This window comes from Xiphophorus maculatus, chromosome 20 (assembly GCF_002775205.1).
Source record: "Xiphophorus maculatus strain JP 163 A chromosome 20, X_maculatus-5.0-male, whole genome shotgun sequence".
Classification (NCBI taxonomy): domain Eukaryota; kingdom Metazoa; phylum Chordata; class Actinopteri; order Cyprinodontiformes; family Poeciliidae; genus Xiphophorus; species Xiphophorus maculatus.
The window spans coordinates 11,684,829-11,700,251 of NC_036462.1; the positions used below are offsets into that span (position 1 = coordinate 11,684,829).

A 15,423-nucleotide genomic window follows, 5' to 3' on the forward strand; every position below is an offset into this window, starting at 1 on the left:
AATTATTGAAAATGTAATCTCTAGACATTGGGGGTTTCAATTTCTGCCGATGCGCTGGCATAGACTCTGTGTAAAAATGCGTGACTATAAATTTAATGCGTGGCAAGATTAAAAAAAACAAAAAACACAACCGCAAAAAACAATAGCATGAGAATATGCTACTATATATTTATCAGCTAAATTACTGGGCCAGGCTTTAAGCTCATTAGGTTTACCTTTATTACATTCCTTACTCAGAATAAACAGACACAAATTAATTAAGCAATTCTGAAGTAGCTCTACTTCTTTATTCCATACTTCATGTCAAGATAAGTTTATCATATGAAGTTATGCATCATAACAAGAGAACATGTTCATAGAATGAAGGAAGGGGGGAACTGTGGCTCAAAATAAAGGGTTTCTCTCATAATCTTCTTTACAAAGTCATCTTACAACAAACAAAAACAGGGATAGCTCAAGTGTAACAGCATCCTATGATAAATCAAAGGTTATCACTAAAATTAAGTCCAACTGTGAGAACGGAAGAAGAAGAATGATTTTTGCACACAAATACTCCTGAGATTTTCTGTGAGACAGAGCTGTCACTGTGATACACAGATCAGTGACACTTTTCTCTTTGTGGTTATGTCATAACTAAGCTAAGTAAAATCCATAACAATAATGATTTTAATCTTCTGATGCACTGATGAAAGATTTCGCAGTGACCCTGATGACATGAACAAGTACCAAAATGAAAGTGTAACAATAATGAAAGTCATGGCTGAAATGTTTCTGACGATCAGGAATGACACAAAGTGATTTCCCAGTTTAATATTAGAATTTTATATTCCTAAAAGACATTTATGGGCCATGGAAATGACTTTCTTTTCTCCAGAAAACTCTGGTGATGAAAAAAACTGCTTGAAATACCTGAACACTTCATTTTAATATTGCTTTAACAAAAATAATCGTATGCTTTACAATATTCACTGACAACATGACATTTGACTCATTCACACGTATGAAAAACTGACAAGTTGGTGAGCAAATATTTACGTATAGAGAGGAGCTGCAGTGACCGCATTCAGGTGCCTGGCTGTCAGATTTTTTTTATTAAACAACAAAGACAGACTCTTCAGGGCTGGTACTTTTATACTGTTTACATTTACCTACCTTCTCATCTTAGTTTTACACATAGAAACAGTGACATTGTATAGTGGGTGGGAGAGTTATATGCCTTCCTTTAAAAACTTCCTCTCTTGTGATCAATTATCAATTTTTTTTCCAGCACAGATCCTGGATTTGGGGTTTTGGACCAGAAAGACATTTCCATCTGTTATGGAGATCTGTTCATCCAATGACTGCATGCTAAACAAGTCTCTTTGTTCTTCGCCAAAGCTAAAGTCCCAGTTGACGCATCACTCACAACAGTCATCCATAATCTGTCTTTATATATCTGCCAAAGTATGATGAAAAATCTGTTATCCTAACTTAACCCACAAATAGTTTCCTCATGCTGCTGATTCAACTCTTCCCCAACAACAAAGAGGGCAGTCGTTGTGTTAAGCTCTGAAGTCCTCTGTATCCTTAATGTCCATTGGTCTCAGAGGCTGAGGCAGGGGTGGAGGGAGTGGAGGACCGAGAAGCAACTGAAGCCTTTTCGCCACCTGGACTGGAGGCCGAAGGCATACTGTCGGGAGCTTTGACCCCGGCTACGCCGACAGGAGACATCACGGCTGCAGCCGCTGTGGTCACGGCAGCGACCCTGTTTGCAGTGATGGCAGAGACTGGTTTAGGCTGAGCTTGAAGTCCTGGGCTGCAGATGAGGTGATGCCTTTCCCAGTCTTTGTGCTGGCAGAAGGAGCCACAATAGCGAGCGGCGTTGCAGCCGCTGCACGTCTCGCTAGCTTTACGGCCACAGTTCCAGCAACACTAAAAATGCAAGAAAAGAAGCAAAACAAATAAGTTGTGATGAGTGTTAAACTATGCTGACATGCAATGCAGTTTTCAGTTCCACTTTATTCTTCACTAAGCTTCTCATGAAACGGTGTGTGGGTAGAAGAAACAAACACAACCTAGACAATCAGTTCATTGGCTGCCTGGTTTATGAGGGAGTTTTTGCATTCAGAAGAAAAAAAACTATGGAAAACTAGCAAATAAAAGGGGTAAAAATCATAATTTAATAACACTTTTTTTTCTAAATTTGTGTTGTCCTGATTCAAGATTTTGAGCTCTTCACCATTTGCCTCGGAAGGATTCCTTTCTGAGTGATTGACAGTTCATCACTGCGTCACCTACCAACTCTTCGCTCTAGTTACAACATATAAATCTAAGTTTCGGATGAACACAATTAGCCCGTCTAATTTATAAAAGGCAGTCCTTTATATAAACGTTAGTGTTTGAGATATTCATTATGCCTTTTTAATATTCTCACAATCAGTCTCCGCACGGAGAACATAGAAAAAGTTAGTTGACTTAGAATTTAAAAAATCTCTCCCATCTCATAGTAACTTAGCTAATGGTTTATTCATAAAGATAAATTATGAGTTTCAAAGCTGCAGTTATCAATTTAGGCATTCAGTTAGATTTAAATTGTAAACTCCTGTTGGATTTTGAGTTGAAGTAATCTTTTAAGTTGATCGCCATGCTTGGTTGGACAGGAAGTAGCATTAACATTTTGGGGTTGCTTTGAACCCAGTGTGTGGTTGGAACTAATGATTATAGAGATTACAAGGAGGCATTCCAATCTCAAAGACTGGGAGGTAATTATTAAATATATATCAGCAAATCAGCAAAAATACCTGTAGATACATGCAAAAATCTGATAAGCAATCATAATAAGGATTTGATTGTATAACCATAAATGCTTAACTTTAAATCTAAATCTGCCAGGAAGGTGAATATTTTTGGACTGCATATTCAGCACCTTTAAGACTAATAAAGCTTTCACTTATGTACTTTTCAGTTACTTTAGTAGAATATCTAGAATATTTACTTAGAAAGCAAGTGATGCATTAATTTCCAGTTGATTAATCCCAAATTGGTAACATTATTTTTGCACAGTACATTTTTTTAATGCTGATAATATTCACAATAGCTTTCACTGTAACCATGCAAGCCTGGTGTTTAATATTTAACACTGTGATACTGAGGGCAGAATCTCTCTAGGAACATAACTCTGATCTCTGCTCACCTCACTTGAATCCTCCTGTTCATTGATGACCATGATGGCATCCTCTTGAGCCTTCCTCTTCGCCTCGGCTAGAGTCTTCTCCATTTTTGCTCTCTCTGCAGCGATCATCTCAAAAGCTTTCTGCTCGGCCTCTGCCACTGCCTTCTGAACCTCATCCATGGCCTGACGCTTCACTTCATTCACTGCCTCCTCTGTACATGAAGGACGACAAGTGTTTAGAGTTTACTTCCCTTCATGAGCTCAACATACAGTGGTCTAAGACTCTTAGTAGATAAGTTGTAATATATTCTAAAAGTAGCAATCTTTGTAAAGAGGCCTGAATAATTTCTATGAGTGAAATTTTTACCAGCTTTCCTCCAGATCTCGTCAGTGACATATGCTGAACCTGGCCGTGGACCAAAGTCCCGCTGGGAGTCTGTGGGAAAGGTAGAAACAGTGAATAAGCACCTGTTAAAATAAAAAATACATTGACTTTTTAAGATAACAAAAACCTGACTGACAGGACAATCAATGTTAAAGGTGTGTAGAAAGAAAGTCCTCAGAGCTATACACTGATGGTTTCTTTTTCATCAAGTCGTTAATTTAGTCACTGATGCAAACATGTCTGCATATTTAAGACACACAGCCAACATAATTGTTGGTTGTCAGATTCTTGGACTGATCCGGGATCTGACAGCTTTAGAAAGGAATGTGTTTGGCTTGGAGGAAAAAGCAGACCAACAAGCTGTGTAAATATTCAGACTGTTCCCTCAAATTTCACTCCCTATATCTCAACACACTTCTCTCTCTCTCCAGCTCTGCTGACTGGCGGACTTCCTCTTTCCCTTGTTTCTCTCATCCCTTTTCCCCTTACTTCTTTCTTCTCTTCCCTTCCTTTCCATCCTCTCTCTTCCAACAAGCCTTCATACATCCCCTCTACTACGGCCCGAGCCCAGGTGAGCAGGCAGGCTTTCCGGCTGTGGGTCCAGATGGCGCGCTGGCGAGTCAGCCAGCTCTAGGTCTCTGAGCCTGCAGGACAGCAGGACGGCCCTTCTGTGGCCGATATGGCCGAGGCCAGTCCTGGCACCTGTTTGGGACTATGGAGCAGCAGGGAGATGGCAAGGCTGGCACACAGAGAGAACACTGCCAGTACACAGCAGACTGGGGGCCTAACTGTAGAAGGACTCACACTGACATCTGAATTCATGGGTGTAGCTCTATTTATGGCCACTAGATGATGTAAAGAGCATAATGCAGAAATGAGTTTTGCCATAATAGTTTAATGTTAACTCTAATTTTGAATGTCAAAATGAGAAGGTGTCATAATTTTCTGAAAACATTTGGAAGAAGCTTGTAATAATTTCTAACAGAATTTTCCTCTTTTAGTCACTTTAATTTTTTAAGGATCCAAGCTAACTCATATTTCTTTTATTGGTATTCTTAGCTACTTTTTGTGGATTTATTCACCAGAAAGTTTGAGAATACTTTGATAGGCAAAGCAAGAAGAGCTCAACATTCAAAACAAAAACTTGCAGTGAACAAACAGCAATTTATTTAGTTTCATATTTACACAAAAAATAAATTTTCAGGGCAACATCTCAAAACAGGGAAAATTTGTGTGCATGAATAAATAAAAGTATAAAGGTTCAGAGAAACTCATTTATTTAATCACAAAAGCAATGGAAAAATTTGTGGAAAATAGCAACAGGCAACAATCATAAAAAGAGAACAAATGACTCACGCTGACACAATTGACCTGAAATACAGTACAAAAAGAACCTTACCTGACTCTGCAGAGAGCGGACTGTGTGTTTTGGAAAACGGAGTGGAGCCCGAACCTCCTTTGCGAGGATCTTCCTGCTCACTAGAACGTCGTCTCCAGTAGTTCAGTTCCTCTCGATCCGACTCCTGGCAGCGTCTCAGCACGCTTACTGACCTCCTTGTTTTTTCCACCATGTCCACGATACAGTTCAGCACCTAGAAGATGAAGAAGATGCGATACTTTCAAAGTCCAAGTTTGTTTTCAGGCATAGCTTATTGACATTCTCAAAATAAATATTCTTAAATGCCCATTCTGACAGTGAAAAGGAACTCATATGCTACTTGACAACAACTCCTTTTCAAATATTTAACCAATATAATATTGAAATAAAAAAACACAAACATTTGTAGACACTTTTGTTCCATGGAAAATTGAAAGCTAATTGACCTTTTGTCCAAGTGGTTTATAAGTGAACTCCCTCATAACCAACTTGCTAGCATTAACATTGTATAAACTTGACTCAATTTATCCATATATTATCATCCATTATCTTATGTGTGGTGTCACAGGGACAGCAGTCCAAGCAGAGAAGCCAAGATTTTCCTCTCCCCACTTGGGCCAGCTCCTCTGGCGTTCCCACGACAGCTGAGAAACATAGTCCCTCCTGCGTGTCGTGGGTCTCACCAGGGAAGCGTCCAGGAGGTTTCCTAATCAGATGCTTGAGCGTTAGCTCTGCTCTGATCCCATCCTGTAGCTTATCCACACTCTTTAAGAATTATATCAAGGATTCTGTCAATGCTAAAAACATAGGGTTATTTCTATTTACAATGTGTATATTATATTTGGTTTGGTTTGCAATAGGTCATTTAATCTGCAGCCATAAAAGTAAGTGATTAAAGAGTAATTTAAACGTCTATGTGTACACACAGAAACAGAAAAATCGCTTTAATGATCTGATAAACTAAATAGACTTACAGTGTCCAATGCCTAGTTCATAGGTACTTGGACTGCTTTTGTTGGTAATCAGAAAGTTTTAGTGTCAGGTAACTATGAACAAATAACTAATATAAGCCTATTTATAAACAATAGGAAAGAATGTTGAGTTGTTAAAAAAAAAAAAAAAATTGGGGGGGGATTTTTGCTTTTGAAAATTTTACCAGTACAAAGTGAAGTTGATGAGAGTGAATCAACAAGTATTGATGACTTTGGCTTACACTTACCTCTGAAAATAAAAACTGCATCAGGGAATAACATTTATTCAACCTCAACTGTGTTTCAGTTCTAGGTTTGAAAACCAGTAGGATCTACTGTATCCTTCAAATGCCAGCATGCATTACTTTGCATTTTGTACTTCCAAGCACTGCAGCGATGTATTCACTAAATGATAAGGTACTCTGTTAAAGATTTAATGAAATAAAAATGTAATTGGTTCAAATAAATACAGAATATCTTTTATTTCTACTGTTCCCGTTCTACTACTGCTTCAAAATGTCTTCCACTGTGGTGATACTAGCAGTACCAAAGAGCTGCTGGCATTTGATAAAGGGTAATTTCAACAATTAAAACCTAAATTTACAGCTAACAAACACCTTGCCAGCCCTTAAACATTTTATTCATTAGCCTTTGCTGAAAAATATATTTACACCTAATGTAGCTTTCATGTCCATCAGGAAGTGTCACTCTAATTTATTTTTACTGTCAAGATTGTGAAAACTGAAACATTTCTTCTCAGGACCTTAGTAAAACAAATTACATTCCTGCTATATCACAAACCATTAACAGCAGTGGTGCCTGCCTGCAGACTTACATGATCCAGATGCCTCCATTCATCAGCCCACTCTCTGTCTGTCAGTCTGTGGTCCACTGGCTCCTCACGATAGCCTCCGTTAGTGCCTGATTAGAACACACACAAGAGAGATAGCGCACTGATGTGATTAACATTCCTTTGAATGAAGGATTAGTCACAAGTGACAATGAGTGAGTGAAAGATATGAAATATCACAAAAAATATACACTTTTAGATTGTTCGTTCATCATGAATACATGTCAGAGCAAAAAAAAAAAAATCTCTCCAGTACCAACTGTGCTCAAAAGCCAAAATATTGATATACATATATTCAACCAAAATGGAAGCTCATAAAATATCGAGCCTGACAGCAACAATTTGAGGTTACCGCTTTGAGAGAAAAAAAAAAAAAAGAGGCATGGGACAGTGAGCAACAAAGGTGGAGTGAAAGGGAAAACCTATGATGCAAAACAGACCCTTAGCACGCAGAGCCTGCACACATCTGGAAGTCAGCTGTCAACCACACACACAAACAGACACACACAGTACTCCCACAGTACCTCCCCTTCTGCAGCTCACGGCATTCCAACAGGGAGACACTCAGGCTGAGTGGAGTGGCTCCACTCCTAAACACAACCAGCCGCTCTGACACTCACTGTGGATCCCTGTGTCCCACATACACACAGGGATGTGTTTCCCATCGTAGCTCGACTTAGGCAATATCTAATTATACACTGAAGAGAAATAACAGTTTGCACACATGGGGCAGAGCTCTTGCAGAAGCCAAAAAACATCTTGAACCCATGTCCACAAACATAGGAACTGCATTAAAACACACATGCACAGCATACAAAGATGGAAATCACCATCTCTTCAATATGAGTTTTTCAAAAAACAAAAAGGCAACAAGACAAAAGATGAACACACAAACTTAAACACAAACACAAGCACACACACTCTTGCCTTCCCAAAAATCTTCCCAACTTCTGGATCTCATCAGCGTTCATCAGTTCAAAGCTACGACTGGGGGGGGACTGATGTGTTTATCCTTGTGTGTGTGTGCTTGTGAGTTAAGTGGCGGCAGGCGGGTAGGAGGCTGTCAGACAGACTAAAGGCCTCGTAAACACGGCACCTCTACCCTGAATACATAGGTGTGTATGTGCTGTTGCATGTATGTGTGTGAGCTACTGCTGTTTCCACTAAGTGCTGACAAGCTCCAAATGGAGGGGCAGATATACACCAGAGTAGAACCAAACTCCCTATGCCTGGACAGTACAGCTCTGTTTATACACATATCTGGATTCCAGAGATATACCAAGATTTTAAACAAACACATAGACCACCCATTACTGAGTACAGATTACAATATGATATGTATGTGTTTCTGTTTTAGTGGCGATTTTCAAAATGCATGTTTAGCTACTTGCAGGAGCTAAACAGAAGGAAGGAGGACTGTTTTCTACATTTTCCTGATTATAGCAAAGCGATTTATTAAATCAATATATGCCTGCATGAGTGTCTAATAGATTTAAAGAAGCAGTGTCCACATTTGTAGAAAAAGTACACAAAACATTGATGTTTCATATTTTTAGTAAACTAATTAAAACTATGTCAATGTGAAAAATGTCAATTTAGCTTTATCTATTCACTCAATTTATCTATGTGCTTCAGTCAAAATATGGTTCAATGTGACAAAAAGGAATGTGCACTTGTTAAAAGCAACTTTCCAATGCTCTTGTTCCTTCAGTGACTTGTTTACTTTATCATATGAACAGACGTATTAATATTCAGTTGCAGCAATGTTTGGGCTTAATTGGGTTTATTGTTGTTGATTGTCTTTTATCCAAATTGATATCTATATAGCCAGTCATATAAAAACCTTAAAATTGCATAGCTTGGTCTGCAACAACAGTGTCTGTCTCCACTGATCCTCATGAAATATAAGACTGTTGTTGAGAGACAGTAAGGAGTTTCATTCAGTCACAAGCTGACACACTTTAAAAGCATTTTAAAGCTGGCACACACTGTACCTTTAATGCTCTCAAGGAGAAATGTTTCAAAGCACCGCGACAAGTACCACAAGTTCAATGTCTATCACCTACCAGGGAGTCGTGGCCTGTCCTTAAGTTCACGAATCTCCAGGATACGTTGGCTGTGCTCGCGGTGTAAGAGGTGTGGAGCTGCTATGTCATCCAAGGCATAGTGTTGCAAGGGTGGAGGAGTTGGGTGAAGCTGGGCAGTGAGGGGCAGCGGATGGGCAGGACTGTGTCGTGGAGCGGGGCTGATGGTACAAATCCGTTTTGCTGCAGGCTCCATTGCTACTGGAGGACGATCATGGAAGCCGTTCTCCTTTGCCCTAAACCCAAGAAAGTGGTTCTCAAGTAAACACATCTCTCTACATGCTACTAAAGGTAGAGCTTCATTTTAGAAGAATACATGCTAATGTTATTTAACCTGCTGGGGCTGTGTCGTTTTGTCCCTGTCTCAGGAGGTTCCATCAGCAACTCAGAGGAGTCTGGAGAGGAAGTCATGGTGGTGCTTAGCAGGAGGTGCTCATGCTGTGACAAGTACTGAGCTGGGGTCTGCTTGGCTGCTCGTGCACAGTGGAGCAACTCCCTCTGCAGCAGTGGAAGGTTTGCCTATAAAATATACAATAATATTGTTTTAAATTAGTCCACTGGCCTTGACAGTAACACAGTTAAGGCCTGATTAATGGAAACCACATCTACTCAAACTCAAAGCCATACAAGATGAAATTCTTGCATCACCAAAAGAGTCAGATTTCAAAAAGTGTACGGGAGACTACAACAACATCATATGGGTTTGTTTTAATAGAAACTGTGGGAAAAATATCAATGGTACTAATTTATGAGCAGAAAAATAACTGTAAAATAACTGGATACACTACAACGCATCAGTTTACAGAACAAGATAACATGAATTTGGCCAAGGAGTTTTTGTAAAGAATTGGCACCAGAGAGAGGAAACAAAGAACAGGGAGCGCGACGTCTTGAGGTTTGGCTGTATAGCTGGCTTTGGGTGTTGTTCTGTGGCTGCCTCCATAGTGCCTGTGGCTTTCCTAATTCAAATAAAAAATGGCAGCACTACCACTGATGATGATTGCTAACCTCCCACGCAGCAGGAGTGATAAGCACACTTAGACTGTGTTGGTTACGGTAAAACTATGTATGATGGTACCAAGGCTTCAAAACATTTCAAAACAATTGATGCACAAGCTCCAGTTCTTTATCCTCCCTTGCACTGTCCATTTTTACATCCACATGTACATATTTATCTGTGTCTGTCTGTTGAATCTTTCCATCTTGCTTTTGTTCCCTGTATTTCCCTAATTGGGAACAGACTCCAGTGTGTTTGCAATTACACCACTTCCTCACCCCCACTGCTCCCTCTTCTTGAGCAACCAAATAAATAACCATTGCCTTCTCATTTTATGACTGACCTCATCCTATCACAGAGCACTCCCAAATGGTATTTAAAGTTTTTTTTTAAACTGCACCTCTTTCCCTTTGAATATGACATCTTTGTTGAAGTTGAAGTTCATGAGATCTCCTGCACCCCAAACCTGTAAGATCCTCAACAAAGCCCCTGTGCCTATCTATCAGGATTTTCTACATCCCTTCTTCCCCTGAGGCCCCCAGAAAGCAGACACATGTGCTGAATGTAGGGGCTCTCTGAGGTTCAGTGAGGCGGATGCTAGTTTGGCGGCGCCTTGAAAGCTGAATGCTCTTTTAAAAAGGGACAGCGGCTCCATATGGCGCAGTACAGACCATAAAAAGAGACGGGAACACTTTATGGGCATGTTTCACACTTCCGAATTCCCACTTTTCCCTGTCTCCTCCTGAGCCACCTCTTTCTCTTTTCCCTGTTTACAGAATTTACCCCATCAGCCCCATCTCTTGCAAAGCTCTCAAAGAGTTGGAATAACATTTAGGAGGGAGACAACCCCTCTGTAGTAAATTAGTAGAAGACAGAGAACAGAGAATTCTCCTTTCTGGAAGACAGATGGAGGGATTCCAAAGGTAAGTCAGAAATGTGTGTGGAGAAAAAGAGATTTCAAGTGTTTAAAGAACAGCGCTACAACTGACTTAAGATTTATGGGCTGCTTTGCTGAGGGGAGCTTTTAAAAGGTATACTGTTGCAAACTCACTAGGTACAAAGAGCCTCAAGAGGCTGTTTGACAAAAACTCATCTGCTACTTGTCAAGTCAGAGATGAAGTCCTGATTGGTTTAAACCATTAACAAGGAAATTTATACAGTCATCAATACTACACAAAAAGGTGGATATTGATTGTTACACTGTATCCTGGGAAGTTATTTTTTTTTCTTGTATTGTTCAGAACAATTTCAAACTGGGTTTTCTTGAGGTAGTTAATTTGACAGCATGGAGTAAAATAGGCTGACTTTACGTTACTTAACTGAAAAAGACAATAAAGCTGCTGCCTGCAACCAAACCTGGAAATAATCTGACAGAAAGTCAGGAGGGGGAAGGTATGTTTACCTTGAGAAAAGGAATAACAAAGGGCCGCAAGGGAAAGTTGGTGGCCTCCTGAAGCCTTGAGTGAAACTCCTCAATGGTAACTGTTGAGTTCTAGGAGAAAGGCAGAGTTAAGTATAGGAAAACAGTGAACAGATGAATTTCTACAAAATGCTGCCTTTTTCCTTCTCTTTAACATCAAAGGATTTACCACAAGGGCCAGAACTAGGCTTCTGACGCTGTCTCCGATCTCGGGAGAAATGTCGTTGCCAAACTGCTGCAGCGTGGTCAGGAAACGTTTCAGCTTGCTCAGCTGGCGAGCCCCACAGGTGGCCGGCAGCTGTTGATTAGCCAGCGATGAAGATGAAGAAGAAGATGGTCCATTGCTGTAACGCTGTGGTGGTGATGGCACCGCGTTCAGCGTTGGTGGGGAATGATGATTCCCATTTGTCACTTGGGAGGAGAGGTGAAGTAAAAATAAGCTCCGATAAGTGGTTCCAGATGCTCTAAAATTATTTGTGTTACTAAGGCTTCTTTATAAGTCTGGACTAGCCGTTCTACTTTAAGAATATAAATCAGGTTTGAGGGGGAAATGACAAGCCAACTTGAAGCGACAACTGACTAAGAATGCATAGAGATTTTGGAAGTTTTCTTACATGCTGTGGTGGAAAAAGAGGCCGGACGAGGGCCACTGGGGTTGACAGAAGGCAGGGGTGGCATTGTGGAGCTGGCGCTGCTGCTGGGGGCTGATCTGGAATGAGTCTTAGCATCCACAGGCGAACCGGGCATGGCAGGACTCTTCTTCTCTCTACTGTCTGTGGAAGGACAGCAAGAGGTCACTTATGGGTCAGAGCCTAATTAAAAAATGTGCTCTTGAATTAAGACAATTTTTTCAACAAGATATTCAAAATTAACTTATATGTCCAGTAGATACAAAGATGTAGTGTACATAATTGGATACTGAACACTCAGAAAACTACAATATCAGACTTCAGCTAAAACCGTCTCAGTGGACAGCTCAAAGGAAAGAGTATTGATGCAAATAAGAAAACAAAAAGTCTAGTTCACCTATTAGCTCACTATTTATATTAATGCAATGGATTCAAGTGTTTAGGTCTGGAGGTTCCACCACTGAACAACACATCCACACACGCACACGCACGCCTACACACCTCAACCCACTTCACATCATACAACACATACTGCCAGGGCACCAACCACCCTGCCCCCATCAAAGAACCAGATGTCTAAAGTTTAGCCCCTCACTCTCACCCATTCAGATCAATAGCAGAAGAAATGCTGAAGAAGTCTATTGTGTGGGAGTAGAATGCCCCCTCATTGAGAACCCCACTAAACAGTGTGTGTGGGGGGGTTAAAGAAAGAGCCTAGAAATGTGGAGAGAAAGGGACGGAGCCATTTCACGCTTTACTAACAAGATCGGCAAAGCTTTTGAATGTTAAACCCAACTTCTCAATATGCTATTGACTGTGAATAAGACCACCAGATAAGGGTTTTGCAGAGAGTGTAACAGGGGGCGTGGTTGTGGTTGGAGAGGGGGGTATGTGGGATCAGAAGCTGTCTTTGTCTCGAAGAGATCCATGAAGCCCGGGTCCTGTCTCCCTTTAGAGTGGATCAGACTTTTCTAACTGCTTCAAGAATTGACAATTAATAGACAAGCAGGGTCTCATGGGTCACAGGTCAAAGGAGAGCAGCTTTTAAAAAGTGGTTTCATGGTTTTAGGGCTTCAGCTTCAATAGCACTCTTTATAAGTTTTTCACAGCTATAAACTCTTGATAGCCTTGAGCTATAGCTTTCCAGTTTATAAAGGGTTAAGTTGAAAGGGGTTTATCTGTCAAAAGGAAAACCTAAAGGCCTTTAATAAACATGGTATAAAATCATGCAAAATTGCTAGCTAGAAGGATCAACGAAATTTCAAATTGAGATACTCTGAATATACTTCATGCAACCTTGCTAAACTCTTAACATTACTCGTAGCCCTGTTTATCTTTTTGTGTCCTATCTGCAAACTCTCTGTCTGACAGTCTGGGTCATACAGCTTTGACTGTTCATCTTTCGTTTTCCAGTCCTCCTCAACCTCTCTTTCCCCTCCATCTTTCCTTGTTCTCTCAGCTCAGCCCTCTGGCCTGCCTGCCATCGCTCCACCTGTTCACCGACACAGGGGGCAGGAAGGAGGGATCTACGCAGACATTTGGATTGCCATATCCACCACATGCACGGTTTGCCAGCACACCGCAGGAAGCAGCCTGCGGCAAGAAAGCATGTGCACGCACGCACACACCGGTTCCAAAGCCCTGCACACTCTGTCCGTATGGCCAGGAAATTAGACTGACATCTCAATAACAGAATCAACGGGGCATATGGCCTTAGTGTCAACATTGTTATCGTGTAAACAATTTTCTACAACAGACATCCAATATTATCTCCTAGCTTGCAGTAAAAGTTATCTTTTGCAATTTGCAATTTTTTTCTGAAAAAAACACCCAAATTTTTTATTAAGATTAAATATTCTTACAAATGGCTAACAACTTTTGATGGACATGCCTTTATAATGCCAAAGAAAATAAACACAAGTTTTTAGTGACCTATCTTTTAAGGGAGCTAGGAAATGAGGTTGCAGCTGTGTTCACGCAATCTTAAGAGATGGTAGTGTCTGTCGTGAGCCAGAGGTAATGGCCTAAACAGGAGACCTCAGGTGTGTGTGCATGTATTGCTGTCAGCCCACAGAGAATTGCCTCTGCTTGTCAATTAGACGACGCACATAGCTGGATGACTTCATCTGGATTGCAAGCACCTGAGGTCTGTCGTATACGGACGTAGGACTTTCAGAGGGGAGGCAGCTGTCACTGCAACCACAAAACACACAAGCGCCGAGTGCGTAAAGTGGTCTAATGTTAACTCAGGTGAATATTGGCTCAAAGGAGGATGTGGGGTGTTTGGTCTAAATGCCACCTGTCATCCTTGCGCTAATGGAATAAAGGAAAGGTACATACAACTGCTAAACACACATGGACAAGGGCATAATAAAATGCATTTTGAAAAAAAAGGGGACATAATTTAAAGTAATTTCATAGCATATATAACCGAAACTAAGATTTATGGCTATTGTAAACAAAACATTTTCCTTTTCTCCTCCCACTCCTTGCTGCTCTTCTCTCCCTTGCCTATTTAGAGATAAATATAAATTATATTTTCTTTCTATATCAACTGCTATTGGAGGTATGGAAAAGCAAAAACACATCTATGGTGATGTCTGTTGCTAGCCAGGTGTTCCTTGTTTGTTCAGCTTCAGGTGACACTCGTCTGCATTAAAACATTCAGCCGGTGTTAATTGCCTCTGCTTCCACAGGCGATGACTCAAAATGAGGCTAAAACTGAGAAAGAGAAAGCAATTATCTTTGTTGAACTACAATATGGAGTGAATGTGCTGAAATCAAGAAAACAAGAAGAAAATGCTACAGAAACCTTCACTTATTCCATGTCAAATAAGAGGGTGCATAACCCATTATGCGTGGATAAACATAAATCATGCCTGGACATATATAAATGCATATGTTCAGCGCTAGTGTGTATCTTGCTCTGGGTTTAACTCTGAAGACTAAACTCCAGAGGCTGGCAGCTGTGAGGTGTTGGCCTGCTGAGCACTCTGCTATCTCTGTCCTGTCAAATAGATGAGGTGAGAGAAGATGCAACACATACAGGGCTAATTTATCACTGGGAATAAAAATAAAGACATTTTAGCATGTGGAATGGAAGGATATTTTATGGCTTCAGATTAACAATCACAAACACATGCACACCATAGTAATGAGTTAAAGTTTAAACTTGTGGCATTACTGTAAAATCAAGTTTGATATCAGGAGTTTGGCTTGAAAATCAGGGACTTTTTAGTGGAGTGACTTAGAAAGTAACTGAATAAACAAAACATTAAAGTACACAGCTAGCATCATCCAAGCAAAAGCTTTAGAGCATGTTTACTGGATAATGAAAGGTAGCAAAAAATAGCTATCCAAGTTAGATTTGTACTCAGAGAGAATTTTTCAATCTGGAAGACTGTTAAGCAATATTTCTCAGGACATGCTTCCATTAGATAAGGGATATAATTGGTTTGACTGCGAAAGTTTAGTGGATGTTGCAACCTAATTTTAGACATCAGGATGTAGCTGCATTTAGTCAAAAGTACCAGTAAATGCTTTATACCCAAGGGGGCA

The 15,423-nt window shown here is 40.4% G+C and overlaps 1 protein-coding gene across 3 annotated transcripts in view; it reads right to left on the reverse strand.

The window, feature by feature from the left end:
* Nucleotides 1-265: 265 nt before the first annotated feature.
* The window catches only part of cbfa2t2 (CBFA2/RUNX1 translocation partner 2), a 59,740-nt gene continuing 44,582 nt past the window's right edge, over nt 266-15,423 (reverse strand). For all 3 annotated transcript variants that reach the window (XM_023324828.1, XM_023324829.1, XM_005815819.3), the window contains 10 exons: nt 11,851-12,009; nt 11,406-11,647; nt 11,219-11,308; nt 9,154-9,338; nt 8,802-9,055; nt 6,721-6,806; nt 4,936-5,128; nt 3,519-3,587; nt 3,173-3,363; nt 266-1,911 (listed from right to left, as the gene is read on the reverse strand). In XM_023324828.1, coding sequence (XP_023180596.1) covers nt 1,567-1,911; nt 3,173-3,363; nt 3,519-3,587; nt 4,936-5,128; nt 6,721-6,806; nt 8,802-9,055; nt 9,154-9,338; nt 11,219-11,308; nt 11,406-11,647; nt 11,851-12,009 — 1,814 coding nt within the window. In that variant the 3' untranslated portion in view covers nt 266-1,566. The remainder of the gene's footprint in view (nt 1,912-3,172; nt 3,364-3,518; nt 3,588-4,935; nt 5,129-6,720; nt 6,807-8,801; nt 9,056-9,153; nt 9,339-11,218; nt 11,309-11,405; nt 11,648-11,850; nt 12,010-15,423) is intronic.